Here is a 20943-nt window from a genome sequence, read left to right on the forward strand (position 1 = left end):
TTCTCTTGTAGGTATTCTTTCAGCGAGCAAAACCTTGAAAATAAATCTGGGATTTTTTAACATCTCCAAAAGAATCACCATTTCAATTAATTTATGCAATTTGCTGAAAATGGTTTATTGAGGGGGGGGTGAAAGCAATTCCTTTCTCGTGGATTGTGTAGGCTGCACATTTTTTAGCTCGTGTTAATTTAAATTACATTGAAGTAATTTGTGAACCAATTACTCATATTGTGTCTTAATAAGTTTATTGAGAAAGTTTCAGTGCTATTGCCTAAACACTCTCATTTTTGTATAATAAACTGAATTATGTGCTGTCTTGTAGATACAGCATTTGAATGCCATAATTACACGTCTCGTATTTTTTGAAAAAAATATTCAGATGAGCAGTTCACTGTAAAATATGAAATCATTCTTGTTAATAGTGGTTGACCATCATATGTAAATTTCTATTGCTTGATGGAAAAGAAAACATTTGTCCAAGATGTCTAATAAGCTAAACATGAATTTCAGTCCCAGGCATATAATGAACGTAAATAAATTTCAATCAGATATCATGGCCAAGTGTGGTTTCTTTTTGGGTGATGTTTTTATAATGCTGAGCTCTCTTAAAGCAACAATTTCAAGCTTATTATAAAGGTAAAGGTTCCGTTATTTTCATGTGAAACTATATTTAGAATGTCACTTGGATGAAATTCTTGAACTTTGTCTACCATAAGGAAGACCTACCATGCTGTCCGGTGCCCCTCACGCAATGAGGCCCCAGCGAGGAACAAATTCACGAACCCTAGTTTACAAGACCAGTGCTCTAACCAGAGCTATCGGAGCCTATCATTTGATTTTAGAAGTACAACCCAACAAAACAAGTGTTCTCCAGTTCTCAGTGTAAAAACATGCAAACAGACATCACATGCATAGACAAATGATGCACACAATTAAATAAAGAGTCTCTGAGGGATTATGTGAGCAGTTCATCGGGCGTTCAGCAGTTCACTGCCCATGGGGAGAAATTCTTCCTCAGCCTGGTTCTGATTCCATCTCTTTCCTGACTTGAGTAACTGCAAGATGCTATGTGTGAGGTGGAAGGGTCCTCAATTGTGGGGGGGGGGGGGGGGGGGGCTGGAAAAGGACTCCAGAAATCCTCTCTCCTGCTCTTTTGGTCCTGTGGATTGATCTGATGCTGTGATGCAGCGGGCCAGGATACTCTTGATAAGAGCTCCTGTAGAAGGATGCCAATGGTGGCTGATAGCTTTGGCTGCTTCAATCTTCTCGGGGTGTGGAGTTGCTGTTGCACTTTCCTGACAAGGAGATGTGTGTCCACAATGGGATGAAATTTTTGTCCAACACCCCTGGAAAATATGACAAATGAATAAAAAGCTTGTGCTTTTTTTGACAAGTGAGGAGCTGTGTGTCCAGGAAAGATCACTAGGTAAATTGACTCCAAGGAACTTTGTGCTCTCCATTGCCAAACTATTAATGTGTAGTGGATGGTGGTGGTCACCACAATAATCTCCTTCGTCTGGTCTTGTTCCTCGATGGCCTTGCACATTTATCTTCATATGCAGAAAAAAAAACTGGAGAAACTCAGCAGGTCAGCAAAGATAAAGAACCAACTTATTGTTGAGCCTTGTGCTTTTGATAACCCTCTGTTATTAACATGCATGTTTAAAGGCACTTTACAAAATAACACAATATGCAAAGGCAGATTTTTTTAAAAATTACAACATGACAAAATGCACACAGCTACAACTAAAACCACCATTTCAATTCTACGTCCACCCTTGTCATTCTGCTCACGTGTGTATCGCACCAAGACCACCCATAAATTAGAGGAAAACTTGATTTTCCATCTGGGCACTCCCCAGCCCGATGGCAGTAACATCAACTTCTCTGGTTTCTGCTAACCTGTTCTCCCTTCCCTCTGTCTTTCCCTCAGCTTGCCACCCCTTCCCTCTCTATTCACCGAGCTTCCTGCTGTGCCCTCCTTCCCTTCTCCACCTATTATCCCCTGCCTTTGCAACCGTGCTGCTCCCTCCTTTTTATTTGGATGCTTATTGACATTTTTCTATAACTTGAAGAGCTCAAGTCTAAAATATAGGTTATGTATTTTTATCTTTGTATATAAAGGACATTGTTTCACCTGCTGAGTTTCTCCAGCATTGTGTTTTTACTTAAAAAAAACCATTTTAATATGGCAAAAAAAAACCCCGAGAGAAGCAGTAATCACTACCGCCTCTCCATTACTCAGTATTACACATCAAATTAAAACACGATTTTAACCATCAACCCACACGCAATCCCCATGGAGGGCTCCGCCTCTCCAGGAATTTGGCCGATGTACCCTTGGACACCGTGTGCTCCCGTCCCAACACCGCATGGGCCTGGACGTAACAGGCGGTCAGCTCACCCCACATCCTCGACCATGAGTAGGTAAGGGGTTACTTCAGGTGGTATGTGAGTGGAAAGAAAAAGGTTGGGAACCACAGCAAGTGAGAAGGACACAATATTCCCCTTCCCATAGAGTGACCAGAAAACTGGAGAGGTTATTCAGATTTATTGCCAGAGCACATGCATGAAAACACATACAACCCTGAGATTCCTTTTACTGCAGAGTTACCCCTCATTGGTTGTGCAAAAATAGACTGTACACAACATGTGTACAACATGACAAAATTCCGAGAGATTCATTGCAGCTGTGGTTTGAACATTATTTCGGAGTGATTGCAGCCCCTGGCACTGACTGCCCTGTGTCTCTGCCAGGTTTGCCTCACTTTCTGATGGTCATTGGAGTCTGACTGTCTTCCCTCTGTAGGCCTGGCCGGAGCCGGAACCGGAACCGGGGGCTTCCATTCGCAGCCGGACGCTTGAGGCTGCTACACCCGGAAGCAGCGGCGGATGATGTCTGCGTGAGGTTGGTACTGCGGAGTGGTAGACAGGTAAATGGGAGGGCGATGGACGGATGTCGGCGGCAGTCCCGTCCCCACCCCCCGGGTCACCCCGACCCGGTTCGGGCCCTTTCTTCCCGTCCTGCCGCCTTCTCCATCCCCCGGGGATCCCCGTTTCCTTCAGGGACCGGTCCGTCTCCCCCAGTTCCCCCCGTCACCCCAGTCCCTCCCCAGTCCCGCCCCTTCTCCCCCAAGCCCCACCCTCCAGTCCGTCACCCCCAGTCCCTCCCACTTCTCCCGTCCCTCCCCTTCTCCCCAGTCCCTCCCCCTTCTCCCCCAGTCCCCCCTTCTCCCCCAGCCCCACTCCCCAGTCCGTCACCCCCTTCTCCCAAGTCCCTCTCCTTCTCCCCCAGCCCCATCCTCCAGTCCGTCACCCCCAGTCTCTCCCCCTTCTCCCCAGCTCCACCCTCCAGTCCGTCACCCCCAGTTCCTCCCCCTTCTCCCCCAGCCCCACCCTCCAGTCCGTCACCCCCAGTCCCTCCCCCTTCTCCCCCAGTCCCTCCCCCTTCTCCCCCAGCCCCACCCTCCAGTCCGTCACCCCCAGTCCCTCCCCCTTCTCCCTAGTCCCTCCCCTTCTCCCCAGTCCCTCCCCCTTCTCCCCCAGCCCCACCCTCCAGTCCGTCACCCCCAGTCCCTCCCCCTTCTCCCTAGTCCCTCCCCTTCTCCCCAGTCCCTCCCCCTTCTCCCCCAGTCCCCCCCTTCTCCCCCAGCCCCACTCCCCAGTCCGTCACCCCCTTCTCCCAAGTCCCTCTCCTTCTCCCCCAGCCCCATCCTCCAGTCCGTCACCCCCAGTCTCTCCCCCTTCTCCCCCAGCCCCACCCTCCAGTCTGTCAACCCCCAGTCCCTCCCCCTTCTTCCCCAGCCCCACCCTCCAGTCCGTCACCCCCAGTCCCTCCCCCTTCTCCCCCACCCCCATCCCCCAGTCTGTCACTCCCCAGTCCCTCCCCCTTCTCTCCCAGCCCCACCCTCCAGTCCGTCACCCCCCAGTCCCTCCCCCGTTACCCCCAGTCTCTCCCCTGACACCCCAGTCCCATCCCCTCCAGTCCCTTCCCCCCAGTCCCTCCCCCGTCCCCTCCAGGCCCTCCCCATCTCCCCAGTCCCTCGTCACCCCAGTCCCTCCTCCTGTCTCCCCCATCACCCCCCCCAGTCCCTCAACCCGAAATCCCCAGTCCCTCGCCCCGTCACCCCCAGTTCCTGCCCCACCCCCTTCACCCCGTCCACGTCACCCCCCTGTCCCTGCCCCCACCCAGTTCCTGGCCCCCATCCCCCCCAGGCCCCTCCCCACCCCATCAACCCCCAGCCTTCCCCCCATCATCCATAGACATCCTCCCCGTCACCTCCAGGGTCCGGACCTCCTTTCAGTGATAATGTGAGCCCATTACTTATGGGCTCAGGTGGTAAGATTTTAGTAAAAAATGTGAACTTTAAATGTCAAATTAGTCTTTCTTTTCCACTTGAGTGTAGGAGGCTGAGGGGTGACCTTAGCGTTTTATAAAATTAAGGTTGATTTCAGAAGAACCTGTTGCATTTTTGAGTTTACCACTTTTAAAGAATTGCTGTGAGGGAAACCAAAGGCTGACTGACCTTGTTGGAAATAGTCATAAGATAAATGAATGGAAGTCGGCCATTCAGCCCATCAAGTCTGCTCCATAGCTTCACTATTCTCACATCTAGTTCCAATTTCAGACCTTTTCCCCTGACTAATTAGATACCTATCAATCTCCTCCTTCAACTCCCCCACTGATTCAGCCTCCACAGCTGTATGTGGCAACGAATTCCACAAAACCACCACCCTCTGGCTAAAGAAATTTCTCCTCATCTCTGTTATAAATGGGTACCCTCTAATTCTAAGCCTATTCTCAACTCATGTTAGATCAGATACTCTTTATTGTTATGTAATAAAAGAGAAATGTAATATTACAAAAAATTGTCTTTAGTCTGTCATAAGGCAGACAAAGATTTGCCATTAACATTGCAGTTAGAGTAAGAAAAGCAAAAGATGTCACCGAATGGCTGTGGATTCTCCCGCAGTCTCTGCAGCTGCTCGGACTCCTGTTTGATCCATCGACCACCCAAGCTCCAGATCCAAATCTCCGACGTGATCAGGCCTTCAGTGCCCGAGGTCCTTCAAGAGCCCATCTTGCCCACAACACCCTCTGGAATCATGGTTGTAAAACCCTGGTTCTAATGAGCTAGTCTCCAGCAGCCTGGTGTGAGTCCTTTGACCTCAACTTGTCAGCAGCCCGCAGTATTGTGGGTTCCTCACCCACGTCACCAATGTGTGTATCCTTCAGCTGAAGAGCCCCTCGCTGGTCTGTCACGATTTTGCAGGTTTCTGGCAACTGGCACTGGGTCCTCTTGAAAGCAGGTTTCAAATCTCCTATCCTCTCTCTGCAGTTTTCTGGATAGAAGAATTTCAGACATGCAGAGCACAGCCAATTACCTTTGGGTCATCTCTGATATTCTTGGTCAAGGAGCAACTGCTAATGTCTACCGTGGCCGTCATAAGGTGAGTTTTGGGGAATGTCATTGATCTGAAATATTAATTCTGTTTCTCACCTCACAGCTGTTGAATATTTCTTACAATTAATTAGGTTTGGAAAGTTAAGCTGGACTCCTACCTGGGTGGTGGGAAATTTAGTCAAAACACAGAGATGCTGGAGGAACTGGCCTGATTTCCAGCATCTGTAGGAGGTAAAGATATATTACCAATGTTTCAGGCCTGAGGCCTTCTTCAAGGCATGGATTTTGAACCAATCTTCCACTTGAATAAGACATTTAAACTTTGAAATTAGTCAGATTTGAACATAACATAAATCTGGTCAGATTTATGTTAAGGAAGTTTGTTAGCTACTATTAATGCCCTGTGCAATGAAGGCATCACAAAGCAGCAGCCACAGTTATTACAGAAATGAACTTCCAGTGTCCCCCATTGTGCTAGACTCTGTGCTTCCAGACTGGGACTAAAGTCACCTTCGTGTCCACAGATGAACTGCACGACATTGTGTCTTCTTCGAAATGAAGAACTACCAATAAAAAAAAATGCCAGGTATAGATTGGTTCACTATAATTTTGTCCATCAGCTGTACCTCACCCCGCAGAAATTGCATAAGTAGAAGCCTGAGTTGTCAGAGATGTGCTTTAGGTGTGGTATGGAGGGTGGCTCCTTTTTGCACCCTACCAGGCTCTGTACAAAGATGAGACCCTTCTGGTATGACCTCTGTGACACTCTGGCTAAGATCACAGGAGTCACCTTCCCATTGGATCCAGAGCTTTGTTTACTGAGGAATTTCATGAGTGCTGGTAGATTGTTAACTAATTTCCAAATTAAATTTACAAAAATTGCTTTATGCATGGCCAGTGACGTGGAAATCTGACTCCCATCTCCTCATTGAAAGATAGTCTGGACATGAACAGCTGCATTCCTCTTGAAAAGATCACATATAATCTTAGAAAAGGATACAACACCTTCTTGAAAATATGGCCACCTTATTTAGAATATATAGGCACTTCACTGATACCACTATAGGGATGTGATCCTTTCTAGCTTAGTCAGAAGGCCTCTGTAAAGGGTACAACATTGTGGTAGTACTGAGTCTCTATGTGTTTCACTGTACAGCTGACGATGGGGTTTTGCTTTTTCTCTTTTCTTTGTTTAATTGTGTAGGGAAGAGGGGTTTTCTTGATGTTTTGTGTTTTGTATAATCATTAAATATACTTAAAAATGAAAAATAAAATATTATTTTAAAAAACTGAAATTCTGACGTATTCAGTTTAATTTGTATCTTTGACAAAACCATTTTCAATTATTTTTGTTTTCTCTGAATAAGGTCACAGAATCCAGAAACAAAGAAAGAGGCAAATGCCAACAGAAAATAGGGAAAATGCTCAGCAGATCAGGGACCATCTGTGGGAAGAGAAACAGCCAACAACAGACCTGAAATTTTGACCATTTCTCTTTCCACACATAATGCCTGACACATAATGCATTTTCTGTTTTTATTTTGTTTCCAGTTTCCAGCATCTGCTGCAGTTTATTTTGATTTTCTTTTAACGGAGACAACAGCACATTTGGGGAGGGGGGGGCACAGATTGAAATCATAATTTTTTTTAATGTGGTCGGTAGGAGAGAGAAATATGGAAGAAACCAACTAGATTACTTCACAGGGAAGGGGGCCCATAAACTTTGAGCAGAATCCTGGAGGGTGGGGGGGTTGATGGGAATAGCCAAAGGAAGATTGCGAATGGCTGGTTTAAATAACACTGGACAATTTTTTTTTCCAAAAAGTTTGCTTCCTGAAACAAAATTGGGGGTTATGATAAATAACTTCAAGCTGAACACAAAAATAATTTCAGATTTGCTGGATCACATAGGAGGTTGGAGAAACATTAAATTAACTTTTATTGAATTTAGCATGTTTAATCACATAAAGATGCTGACACATTGTGATAGTTCAACTGACCTAAAAATGTTTTGCCGCTGATTTTCGTTTGGACTCAGCATCTGATGCCTCTCTTGTCAGTGTCCACCAATAGTAAGCTAGCATTGATGGATTCCAGTTGCACTGATACTCCTTTTCCATGGTCACAATGTCCTGGTGAAATCTTTTACCATGTTCATCAGTGACTGCATCAAGATCAAGAAGTCCAAGGACGAATGCAGAAAATGAATTTTCAATGATGTGTTGCATTTCATGGATTTGTATGACAAGAAATTGCAAAAATAAGTTATTTCTTTAAAAATAATGGTACATGATAGGCAAGGTTTAAGATAATTTTAATGATTAGCAACCCCAAATTCATAAAATACACCCAAAAGTGTCAGGAAGCAGTCTTTGTTATCCAGTGTAATCAAACTGTTAATGCGATCTCTGGATGAGTTATTGTCAATTGGGTATAATTGGGTGGCATGGGCTTGTGGGCCGAAAGGGCCTGTTACTGTACTATATGTCCAAATTTAAATTTATGACATCACATACAACCCTGAGATTCTTTTTCCTGCAGGCGAGGCAGAATTATCACTTATTGGTAGTGCAAAAAAAACTACACGATGTGCACATGTAAACAAATAAATAAATGTAAACAAACTGAAATTCAGTGAGGAAATATAATCATTAAAGTACAAAAATAAGAATCCTTACATGAATCCCTGACTGTGGAAAGAGAAACAGCTGATATCACATCACGTCAGGGTAAAGGCCATTACATGGAAGATAGAACAGTGCAGTACAGGAACAGACCCTTCTACCTATGTGTCTGTATCGATCATGATGCCCAAATTAAATTAAAGCAATTTCTTTTTGTTTACATTTCCCTTTTGTATACATATCTTCCCTTGAGTACAGTTTTTTTGCACTACTACTAAGTAGAAATTCTTCCTAGCCTGCAGTTAAAAGAATCTCAGGGTTGTATGTGAATTCATGTATGTACTCTGGCAATAAACATGAATGTTGAACTTAAGTTTGACATCTCATGATGCCTTGCTACGTAATTTTCAATGTTGGGCAACTTTCATAAGTTAGGACCATAAGAGTGGCGGAGAGGATCACTGGAGTCTCCCTCCCCCACCACCAATGTAATCTACCGGGATTGTTGTCTGAAGAGGTCGTGCAAAATAATTGAGGATCCCTTCCACCCTGCACACAGCATCTTTCAGCTGCTCCTGTTGGGGAACAGATACAGGAGTATAAAGCCAGCACCACAAGGCTGAGGAACAGCTTCTCACAGGCAGTGAGAATGCTGAACAACCAAAGGAACAGCTCACACTAACCTTCGAGACTCTCATATTCATAAAACAATATTTATTGATTTATTTGTGTTGAATACTTATCCTGCATATATATTGTTTGTCTGTATGTGCGTTATGTCTGCTTGTGTGTCTGTGTGTTTTGCACTGAGGACCGGAGAACGAGTTACATCAGATTGTCATTGTGCAATCAGATGACAATAAACTTGATTTTCCACAGAAAACCGGTGACTTGTATGCCGTCAAAGTATTTAACAACATCAGCTATCTGCGGCCGATTGAAGTCCAGATGCGGGAGTACGAGATCCTTCGAAAACTGAATCACGAGAATATTGTAAAACTCTTCGCTGTGGAAGAAGAGGTAGGGAGATCATCTCGTTTATTCACTGTTTATCTCATAGCATGGACTCCTGCCTGTGGGATCATCCTTGCTGCTGGCCAGAATTTAAAATTCTTATCATGCCTCCAATAAATCTATTGTTTTGTTAATTTTGATGTACATTTGTGATCATTCAAATGTGATTTATTGTTGTATAAATATGAAAGAAAACCTTTTCTAAATCCATGTTACAATCTGATATTGATCGTTTGATCCAGGAAAATGGAATTGATGATGAGGTTTACGTGTCATCCCATCTGAAGCATGTTAGTTACTTCAAACAGGAGCGTCTTCCTTTAGGCCAGTGATTCTCAACCTTTTTATTTCCACTCACATGCCACCTTAAGTAATCCCTTATTAATCACAGAGCGCCTATGGCATAGGCACTCTGTGGTCAGTAATAGGCGCTGTGGTTAGTAATAGGTGCTCTGTGGTCAGTAATAGGCGCTCTGTGGTTAGTAAGGGATTCCTGAAGGTGGTATGTGAGTGGGAAAAAAACGTTGAGAACCACTGCTTTAGGCAGAGACATCGTTAATGCATGAAGTAAATTGTGAGTTGGGAGTTCTAGAGTAGAGCCACCATTTCCCTCCTTTTAAATTTAAAAAAAATAAATTTAGACATACAAGACGGTAACAGGCCTTTAGGCCCATGAGCCTGATTGACATCCTACTGGCCTACAAGCCCCATACATTTTGAAGGGCAGGAGGAAACCAGAGCACTTGCAGGAAACCCACAGTCACGGGGAAAACGTATCTCCTTACAGACAGTGGCGGATTCGAACCCAGGCTACTGACACTGTAAATGCGTGCTGCCCATTCCTTCTGCCTTAGGGAGGTTTGATCAGTTGTTTGGAGCACGTGCCCATGCTCACAGTTCATCCCACCTCAGCCCGACTGCACCAACAGAGAGCTGGAGGAGCTGCATGGATTACTGCTTCCATTTTCTGCATGTCCTTTTTGACCCGCCTGCTCTTTCTGTGTTCAGTTTCATTCCTGTGCTACGCAGCACTTCCCTGGCACGTATCCTCAAGATGTATTTTCCTGTATCGGGTTCAGTATCTGAGTCCTTGTTGCATTGAGGTTCCTTGCGATCTGGGTACAAATCCTGGACAACTTCTGGCTGGCGCTGCCAATTTTCAACAGGTTCCGAGGTCTACACGCAACAGTTTATTGTTGAACACTAAATGGGCTAACACCTTGACAGTGGAATGTTCCTTCTCGTGCAGAATACCAGCAGGAATAAGGTACTCGTTATGGAGTTTTGTTCCTGTGGAAGCCTCTACACCGTTCTGGAAGAGACCGGGAATGCCTTTGGTCTGCCAGAATCGGAGTTCTTGATCGTATTGCGAGATGTAGGTATGTTCTCGATGTTTTGACTGTTTGTTTTGAAGGAAAGGTATTGATATGAAAAACTTACAAGAACTATCTCACCAAAATAAGAGGTGATGTCATGTTAGAGGCTCCCCCTCCTATCCCCAACCATCAGCAAACTGCTTATTTTACTTTGGCCTCAATACTTCGCTCTGTCCCATTTTAATTTAAATTTTTAAACTTGGAGTCACAAGATGGTAACAGGTGCATGAGCCCATGCTGCCCAGTACACCAATTAACTACAAACCCTAAATGTTTTCGGAGGTTGGGAGGAAACCTGCACAGGACATGGGGAGAACGTTTTATCCCTATATATTCTGACACCATTTGAACTGAGGATTTATTTTTGCTAAAGAAGATGACCTTTCAGGTACTTCTCTCTACCTATTCAAAATGTGCACTTTGTGCATTTCATCTCTGCCCAATTTTTCTGTGCTTTGGTTACTTTAGAACATAGAATATAGCACAGCACATGCCCTTTGACCCTCGACGTTGTGCCGACCTATATGTTCATACCTTGTAACTCTCTATTTTTCTTTCATCCATGTGCCTGTTTAAGAGTCTCTTAAATGTCCCTAATGTTACAACCTCCACCACCAACCCTGGCAAGGCATTCCAGGCACCCACAATTGTGTAAAAAAAAAGATCTCTGGTGTCTCACCAAAACTTTCCTCCCTTCACTTTGTACAGATGTCCTCTGGTGTTTGCTATTCCTGCCTTGGAGAAAAGACGCTGGCTGTCTACCTTATTTATGCCTTTCAGAATCTTGTAGACTTCTATCAGATCACCTCTAATCCTTCTTTCCAGAGAGAAAAATTCTATCTCTTGCCTCATTAGACTTATTTTCCAATCCAGGCAACATGCTGGTAAATCTCCTCTGCACCCTCTCCGTAGCTTCCACATTCCTTCCTACAATGAGGTGACTAGACCTTAATACAATATTCCAAGTGTGGTCACAATTTAATTGTTTTTAAAAAATCTGCTTCCCAAAAACTTACCAGAATTTCTCAAAGATTCATTCCTAAATTAAGGTTGTATGAACTACTTAATTCACCCAGGAACATAATCTATTCTGGGCTCATATAACAGCATTAGGACTGAGGAAATATGTCCTGCCCTCAGTGCTAGTGGGAGAGAGAAATTGTTTCCATTTAAAAATGTGGAAGATAAGGTGAGTTAAGCAAGAACATCCATAGATGCTGGGGTCGAGTGCAGCAGTCAAAAGTGCTGAAGAAACCCAGCAGGTCACGCAGCATCCATAGGAAGTAAAAGGCAGTTCAGCAGAGTGATACAGTGAACTCCTTTGTCACTCTTCATTGCTCGCTCCCTTCTTTCTGCTTCTGAACTGGGGGTCTTGCTGCTCACCCAACAGTGGCTGGGATGAACCACCTGCGAGAGAATGGAATAGTGCACAGAGACATCAAGCCCGGAAACATCATGCGAGTGATTGGGGAGGATGGACAGTCTGTTTACAAGCTAACCGACTTTGGAGCTGCCAGGGTATTGGAGGACGATGAACAGTTTGTCTCACTTTACGGAACAGAGGAGTACTTGGTAAGAACCGGTCATTTCTATTCTTTAAGTCCGTAAGACATAGGAGTAGAAAATGTGAGGATTGTTCAGCTGCTAGGAGGAAGAAGCTCCCTTACTCCACAAATTCTTATTTGATTTTGTTGAATGGTTTTAATAATGAGTATAAGACATTGGCCGACTGTGTACCAAAAATAGTAAAACTAGATCAAATGGGATTTATTAAGAAAAGATGAACAATGGACAATATCTGTAAGTTCATTAACTTAATCCATGCAGTACAAGGAAACAAGACGCCAACAGTGGCGGTTGCCTTAGACGTAGAAAAAGCCTTTGACAGAGTAGAATGGAATTATTTATTCAAAATAATACGAGGTTCAACCTACCAGAGAAATATATTAATTGGATTAAAGCATTACATAAGGGACCATTGGCGAAGGTGACAGTAAATAGATATATATCAAACCAATTTAAATTAAGCAGGTCAACTAGGCAGGGATGTCCACTATCTCCCTCGCTTTACCATTAGAACCATTGGCAGAACTGATAAGAACAGAAAATAAAATAAGAGGGATAAAAATAAAAGAGAAGGAATATAAAATCAGTTTATTTGCAGATGACATCATAGTTTACTTAACAGAACCAGAATTATCAATAAAAGAATTACATAAGAAATTGAAGGAATATGGAGAAGTATCGGGGTACAAGATCAACGCAAATAAAAGTGAAGTAATTCCAATGAATAATGCAGGCTTCACAAAGTTTATTAAAGAATCACCATTTAAATGGCAAACACAAGCAATCCGATACCTAGATAATAATCTAGGGCATCTATACAAATTAAACTATCAGCCATTAATGAAGAAATTACAAGATGACTTAGAACAATGGAAATATTTACCACTAACACTGATAGGAAGGGTAAAATGATTACCTTCCCAAGGATATAATACCTATTTCAATCATTTCCAATTCACCTAACAGAGAAATTCTTCAAAGAGCTAAAGAAAATAATAAGGAAATTCTTATGGAAAGGGGGGGAAACCAAGGATAGCGCTAGATAAATTAACAGAATGGTACAAACAAGGGGGCTTACAGCTACCAAACTTTAAGAATTATTATAGAGCAGCACAATTAAGATACCTATCAGATTTTTATCAAACAAGGGAAAAACTAGATTGGACCAGATTAGAGCTAGATAAAATAGGGGAGAAGGTACCTGAACATATACTATATAAGTGGGATGAAAAGCTGGTGCAACAGGGGAATTCACCCATACTGCACCATCTGCTCAACATTTGGAAGAATATTCATGTAGAAAGGAAAAAAACAAATTATCTACTACCAAAATTAATACTGACGCAAAATCAACTAATCCCTTTCACAATAGATAACCTTTCCTTTAGAGAATGGAAAAAGCTATTCAGCTCATCAAGTCTGCCTTGCCATTCAGTCATGAGCTTATCCATTTTCTCTCTCCCCGGCCTTCTCCCTATAGCCTTTGATGCCCTGGCTAATTAAGAACCTATCAATCTTTGTCTTAAATACACCAAATGACCTGGCCTCCACAACCACCTGTGGCACCAAATTCCACAGATTTACCACCCGCTGCCTAAAGAAATTCCTCCACATCTCTGTTCTAAGCAGATGTCCTTCAATCCTGAAGTTGTGCCCTTTTGTCCTAGACTCTCCCACCATGGGAAATAACATTTTTGCATGACTCTGTCCACATTATCGCTACATCCATGTCAATTATTTAAATCTTGGGGGTGAATTGCTGCATCGGACATTGGGTCAAAATTGGCTGTTCATTATTGGACCCTGAGAGGTATACTCACTGTAAAGTGCGTCAGGCAATCTTTGTTATTCAGCAGGCATAAGGAAATTTTGTGTAATATTGCATGTTCTGTACTATTATATGACAACAAAGGAATCTTGAATTCAGCATGGAAACAGACCCACGGAATCTGTGGACCTCACCTCCACAACCACTCACACTATATCAGCTGTACATTCTAAACACCCCTCCTCTTAGATTTCATCACTCATCTACACACCAGTGTTATCTACAGTGCCCGATTAAATTGCTAACGCATCTGTCTTTAGGGTGTGGGAAGAAACAGCAGCAAAACCCACGTGGTCACGGGTGAACATGCAAACTGCATATTGACCATGCCGGAAGTCAGGGTCGAGCCCGATTATCTGGCACTGTGGGGTAGCAGCTCTACCAGCCCTGTCACTGCGCTCATGGGTTGTGCCGGATTTTTGGTTCGACGCCTCTGCTGTAAAGAGCACAGGAAGCCGGGCTCGTTGCACACTGGGCTCCCGCGGTCAAAGGTTCCTGAAGAAGTCCTACCTGCCTGTGTTTGGAGTCTCTTGAAGTTATGCTGAGCTTTTTGTGAATATTTGTAGCACTGGGGATGTAGGATCAGTTGGATTTGTCCCTGATGGCTCCTGTGGTCTGCCGATGTGTTCATGGACTTCATTGGATTAGATACACAATGCCTTATCACCATTCTCACAGGGCCGATGTCTTGGCAGGACTGAAGGATGATTTTGCAAATTAAATCTGACCTTACAAGCATCAACATTTACTTCAATTATGGTTAATACTGGAATGCATTTTTGAGATCCAGTTGTTTTACTTTTGAACCAGAAATTATATTAGGTTGGACTCGAAGATGGGCTGTGCACTGTTTTATCCAAACTTCTTCTCTGTTAATCTAATACTTTGCACTTTATCTTTCATTATCTGTTTTACTTAAATATGCATTGATTTGCCTGGATTGCACGCAAGACCAATTTTGTTTCAATGTGTCTTTGTACATGTGACGATAAACAATTCAGTTCAGTTTGTTCAGCAAGTTCTACGTTAATGCTCTATGTTGTGTGAATTACTTTGATGGGAGATTGAAATTGATCACTTTAGGCTTGGTAACAGGAGGCTGCAGGTGAAGGTGCTTTTGTGATTGGAAGTCTGTGACTGACAGTATACCACAGGGATCATTGGAGATTCCCCTGTTTTATATACGCTAACAGGCTTTGGATGTGAAATGTTGGAGGTGCAGTTAGTAAGTCATTCAGGATAGAAGGAGGTCCCTTGCCCCAACTTGTCCACACCATCAAAATGTCCCACTCACACTCGTCCCACTTGCCTGTGTTTTGCCCATCTCCCTCTAAACATATCCTTTTTTTTTCCTAAGACGTTGCAATAGTATCTGCTTCAACCACCTATTCTGGTAGCTCGTTCCATACACTCACTACTCTGCAAAAAAAAAAAAAAATTCCTCGGGATCCTGTTAAATCTCCCCCCCCACCCCACCACCTCACCTGAAGTCTGCTTCCTGATTCCCCTAGTCTGGTCAAAAGACTGCTTTCACATGATCTATTCCTCTCACGATTTTGAACACCTGTCTGAGATCACCCCTCATCCTCCTGTGATCCAAGGAATAAAGCCCTAGCCTGCTCAACCTCCTCCTGTAGCTTAGGCCCCCGAGGCCTGGCAACAGGCTCATAAATCTTCTCTTCACCCTCTCCAGCTTGATGACATCTTTCCTGTAGCATGATGAGGAACATCCAAGATGCCCCTCTTCCTCAAAAAACATGGCTTCCCCTTAATGCCTTTACCCACAACTCCTCTATTTCCTGCACATCTGTTCATAGATGTAACAAGGATAGGATTCCCCATGTTCCCACCTACCACCCCACCAGCCTCCACATCCAACTTATTATCCTCCACAATTTCAGTCATCTGCAACACGATCCCACCACCAAATGCATCTCCCCCTCTTCTCCCCTCCCCACTTGCCACAGGCACACTCCCTCTAGGATTCCTCGTCCACTCATCGGTTCCCACTAATTGCCCCCTCAGTACCTCTCCTGACGCCAACACCTCTTCCCTCACCGCCATTTGGGGCCCAAATATTCCTTTCAAGTGATGCAACACTTCACTTGTGAATTGGCAGGGGTCATCTACTGCATCCATAACTCCAGTGCTCCAGTTATGGAATCCTCTGTATCAGAGAGACTGGATGCAGACTGGGGGGAATCACTTTATTGAGCTCCTTTGCTCTGTCTGCTGCAATAGCGGGGATCACCCAGTGGCCGCCCATTTCAATTCCACACCCCATTTCTTCATGCCCTGTCCATGACTTCATGCATTGCCAAACTGAGGCTACTTACAAATGTAGAAACAACACCTAATTGTCCATCTGGGCACCTTCCAACCAGATGGCATTATCAACAACTTCCCCATTTTCCGTGACCCCTCCCCATTCTCTCTTTCACATTCCCTATCCCTCTGCCTTTCATCCAACTCCCTACCTCCTTTCCTTTCCATCCAGAGAGCTATGCCCCCATTCTCCTAACACCTCATCTTTTTTTTCTTCTCCCCTCCCACCCATATCTAACTATGATCTCTTGCTCCTCCCCCACAGCTTTTAGTTCATACGTTGGTGAAGGGCTCAGGCCTGAAATGTTGGTAATATTACTTTGCTTCCTGTAGATGCTGCGTGACCTTGCTGAGTTTGTCCAGCACATTTGTGTATTACACAGTACTCCAAATGGGGCCTCATCAACATCTTGTACAAAATAACCCTCCTCCCCCCCATATGATGAAGGCCAATGTGCCAAAAGCCTTTTTGACCATTCTATCTACTTGTGACTCCACCTTCAAGGCACTATGTACCTGTCCTAGATCCCTCCACTCTACAACCCTTCCCAGTTCACTGTGTAGGCTCTACCAATGTTAGACCTCCCAAAGTGCAACACCTCACATTTCTCAGCGTTAAATTCTGTCAATCATTCCTCTGTCCACCAGCCCAACTGATCAAAAACCTGTAGCAATCTTTGGCAACTGCCTCCACTATCGACAATCTCAGATGCCAATCCCCCACATGTCCCAACCGCTGATCACAGACACGTGCACACAGTCGCCGCTGATCCCCAGGGAGGCTTCCTGGGTCAGTGGAACATTCACTGGCAAGTCAGCGGGCTCCTGGAGCTCCCAACCCTGATGCCTGAGTACCGACTCTGAATCCTTCCCTAGGCCTACTGCACATGCGCACCAGGGAGTCTGGTGTGCGTGTTTGTGTGTGCGGTAGTAGGCCAAGGGGACGGTTCAGAGTCGGCATCGAGAGCTCTGCTGGGCCAAGGAGGGAGGGAAGGGAAGGGGGAGAGAGGGAAGGAAGGGGAGGGAGCGCCACTGAGCCCAAGGTCCTGCTCCTTCCTGAGCGGCTGCTCTTCTTGATGACGCAGGGGCAAGGGATTCTTCTGATTGCTTATGGCTATGGGACTGTGGCATGCAGTTTGAGAGGGAGAGTTGGAGAGAAACGTCAATAGGGGAAGGTAAAGAAGAAATGGAAAAAGAGTTACCTGAAACGAGGAAAATCGTCATTCTAATTTCATGTCAGGTGAATTTTTTTTCAACTTATGAGTTCAGTTCGTCTCCAAAATAATTTCAGATAACTGAGAATTTCTGATTTGTTTCATTTATCTGAATTTCTTTTCCAATTTTGGATAAATGAGAATTTTGGAGGATCCGATTTTAGATAATCGGAGTTGTACTGTATTTGAGATCTAGTTGAAGTAAACTTTTGTCTCAAAATGTTCCCAATCTTATCAGCAACATCTAACAAGGCAAAAATAAAATCTGATTAGCACCCAGATATGTATGAACGGGCTGTTCTGAGAAAGCCTCAGCAGAAGACTTATGGAGCCACTGTGGATCTCTGGAGCATTGGAGTCACGTTTTACCATGCAGCTACTGGCAGCCTCCCTTTCAGACCATTTGAAGGGCCCCGCAGGAATAAGGAAGTAATGTAAGTTCCATTTGGAGTAACACCAGTTCCATTGACCATGAAGGAATACATAAATAAAGCAAGTTCTGTGGCCCCTTTGGACCTTTGCCAATTGTACGGCAATTTGACATTGGACTACCTATCATTCGATCTAGTTAGTTTTTTTAGACATAGAGCACAATAACAGGCCCTTTCGACTCACAAGCCTGTGCCGCCCAATGACACCCCCAGTACGTTTTGAAGGGTGGGAGGAAACCGGAGCCCCCGGGGGGAAAACCCACACAGGCATGGAGAAAACGTACCACTCCTAACAGGGAACATGGGATTTGAACCATGGTCCCGATCGCTGGCACTGCTACGCTAACTGTGCTGCCATAACATTTTTATTTCTTTCTGAATTTTAAATTTAAACATAGAGCACGGTTACAGGACCTTCCGGCCCACAAGCCCGTGCCGCCCAATTACATCCAATTGACCTACAACCCCCATCTTCCTGACTTTGCTCCATATCCTTCTAAGCTCTTCCTTTCCAGACACCTGTCCAAATGTCCTTTGAATGTCAAAATTGTACCCTTTTCTCCAGTTTTCTCTGGCAGCTTGTTCCAGATACAAACCACCCTCCGAGGAAAAACGTTGTCCCTCATGTTCCTCTTCAATCTCTCCTCTCATTGTAAAATTGTCAATCCTGGGATAAATGCTGTGCATTCACTTTATGCCTCTCAAAATTTTATTTTTCCTTCTCTCCTTTACCAAGCTGCTATATTTCCCATTACTTCTTTACCTTTCTTTCTCCTTTTACTTTCACAAGAGCAGTCCTGACGTGTATCACTTTGTATAAAAGATAGTTCCCCCAGCTTCTTCTCAGAAAAGTCCCACATTGGTTCACTGATCCTTCCCAAGTCCCCTCTGTCAACTTCTATCCCTCAGACTTTAATTCTCAACTCTATTCCAACCGCCATTCATTCTTTTCTGAGTTCCAGTTTGCAATTCTGCTGCTAAACCTTTGAGACCTTTCTCTGGCCTCTTAAAGATGTTCCTTGTCCGATGCTTTTGGGCATGCTCTATTCCACTCTTTGAGCTCTCATTAATTCTCCACCGGATCTTAAAGGAACAGGTTAAATCCTACAGCTCTTGGCCAATGCACAGTTAACGGCACCTGACTTTGTGAAACGTTCTTGTGCCTGAGGAAATAACTTTGCTGTTTAATTTTAGGTATAGAATAATTACAGAGAAGCCCCCTGGAACAATATCTGGGCTTCAGAAATCAGAGAATGGGCCGATAGCTTGGCAGCAGGAGTTACCGATATCCTGCAACCTTTCCAGGTAAGTCGGGAGTTGAGAAGTCTTGGTCAACACCAATAATTTATTGAATGTGGGCATCGACCATAAAATTCACCCATTGCCATTTCATGGTTCAGTAGTATTATGTGGTTGATGCCAGCTTGCATGAGGATCTTGAGGTATTTTTGGTTCCTTTTTAACCAACAGAAAGTCATGCGTCCATGCCCCACAAAATGATAGATACAAAAAGAGCTGTTTTGCTGTGCTCTTGAGATTTATTTCTCCCACGAGCCTACTCATCCACCCCATATGTCGTGAAGAGACTGCACTTTTAGTTGACTTTTCAAGTGACTCCATTTTGAGAAACATGTCATTGGCTTACGATGCATTAGGAGAAAGACTTGGTGCATCTACCCTTGTTCTTCCCTCCTTTACACCAGCAGAATTCTTTTTCATAGGATGTTATATTTTTATTCTCTTGTAGGTATGGATGGCAAGGCCAACACTATTGACTGTCTTTAATTGTGTTGTAGAATGTGGTGGTGAGCCACCATGTTGAATTACTGCATTCCTTCTGTTGAAGGCACTCTCAGAGTTGAGCAGAGATTTCTAGCCCTTTATTTCTGAGCTACAAAGGGCTCACTCCCTTGATCTTTTCTCTGGTACTTCTGCACAGATAGAAGTCAAAATTGCCAACCGTCTGTCCCTCCCCATAATACATCACCTCCCCCTGATTCACCCATCCCACTCAGGGCCCTGTCTGGTTCCTCCCATCCTTGCCCTCTTTACACATTGAAGCCTGAAGATACTGTGATTCTAGTAAGAACAAAGAAATGCTGGAGAAACTCAGGAGGTAAAGATATATAACTGACATTTCAAGCCTGAGCCCTTCTTCAAGAGCCAAAATGTTGGTTTATACAGTAAAACCTCTGTTATTCAGCATTCAAGCAACTGACAGCCTCAAGCAGCCGGCAGAAAAATTGCGGAAAATATATATATTTTTTTAAATTATGAAAATTTAAAATTGGCGCACCTTGCCGATAGTTCGCCAATCAGGCAATACGCAATCTCAAGCAACTGGAAAATTCACTTATCTGGCATCTACTAATTTGGTGCCAGATGCCAGCGATTTTGCTATATCCTTACCTCCTAATGACACTGCAAGACTTGCTGAGTTCCTCCAGCATTTGTGTTTTTACTCTTCATACTGGTTTCTCTTCCCCATCTTTGAGGAAGGATTCTCGCCCAAAACGTTGACTGTTCTTTCTCTCCCACAGACACTGCTTGGCAAGCTGAGTTCCTCCAAAAGATTGTGTTTAGTTGTCAAAATTGCCATCACTTGGCAATCAGTTTCCACCCTTCTCTCACCTGCATGTGGTCCTAACACTTGCAATTGTTTTTGCCATTATTTTAATTTGGATAACAGCAAGATCTTTTATTGTTCCTTGTCTCTCCCAGGGGCCTCCAGACCCTGCTGACACCAATCCTGGCCAACATCCTTGAAGCTGATCAGGAGAAGTGCTGGGGTTTTGATCAGTTTTTTGCAGAAACCAACGACGTTCTGCACAGAATCGTGATCCACATCTTCTCTCTACAGCAAGTCACGTTACACAAAATCTACATTGACAGCTACAACAAGTACGTACACTGTTGAAATCTGAAACTTTGTAATTATTGTGATCTCAAGCGTGCATTGAGAACTCTGCTCAATCCTTTTGTATTTATCTGTGGCCTATATAATGGAGAAACCAAATAGTAAATCACTTGTTGGATCATATCTTTACTAGTGAATAATAATCAATTACTGTATTTAATAGCATATAGGACCAATTGACATATAGGCCCCTCCATTTTTAGCATGACATGGTCAGAAAATTTTTTTTTAAATTGTATTTAT

General features: G+C 43.9%; 2 protein-coding genes across 13 annotated transcripts in view; both read left to right on the forward strand.

Moving 5' to 3' along the window:
* Positions 1 to 554, forward strand: part of xpot (exportin, tRNA (nuclear export receptor for tRNAs)) — a 147151-nt gene extending 146597 nt beyond the window's left edge. For all 10 annotated transcript variants that reach the window (XM_069904223.1, XM_069904221.1, XM_069904227.1 and 7 more), the window contains one exon: positions 12 to 554. In XM_069904223.1, coding sequence (XP_069760324.1) covers positions 12 to 38 — 27 coding nt within the window. In that variant the 3' untranslated portion in view covers positions 39 to 554. The remainder of the gene's footprint in view (positions 1 to 11) is intronic.
* A 2311-nt stretch (positions 555 to 2865) lies between these two features.
* tbk1 (TANK-binding kinase 1) overlaps positions 2866 to 20943 on the forward strand; it is a 62552-nt gene continuing 44474 nt past the window's right edge. Inside the window, exons 1-8 of one of the 3 annotated variants that reach the window (XM_069904241.1) lie at positions 2866 to 2933; positions 5340 to 5451; positions 8909 to 9049; positions 10293 to 10422; positions 11810 to 11991; positions 17626 to 17786; positions 18978 to 19088; positions 20505 to 20684. In XM_069904241.1, coding sequence (XP_069760342.1) covers positions 5365 to 5451; positions 8909 to 9049; positions 10293 to 10422; positions 11810 to 11991; positions 17626 to 17786; positions 18978 to 19088; positions 20505 to 20684 — 992 coding nt within the window. In that variant the 5' untranslated portion in view covers positions 2866 to 2933; positions 5340 to 5364. Of the gene's footprint in view, positions 2934 to 4267; positions 4340 to 5339; positions 5452 to 8908; positions 9050 to 10292; positions 10423 to 11809; positions 11992 to 17625; positions 17787 to 18977; positions 19089 to 20504; positions 20685 to 20943 lie in introns of those variants that run through there. The other 2 variants (XM_069904242.1, XM_069904243.1) reach the window with 2 other exon arrangements.

This window comes from Narcine bancroftii, chromosome 11 (assembly GCF_036971445.1).
Source record: "Narcine bancroftii isolate sNarBan1 chromosome 11, sNarBan1.hap1, whole genome shotgun sequence".
Classification (NCBI taxonomy): domain Eukaryota; kingdom Metazoa; phylum Chordata; class Chondrichthyes; order Torpediniformes; family Narcinidae; genus Narcine; species Narcine bancroftii.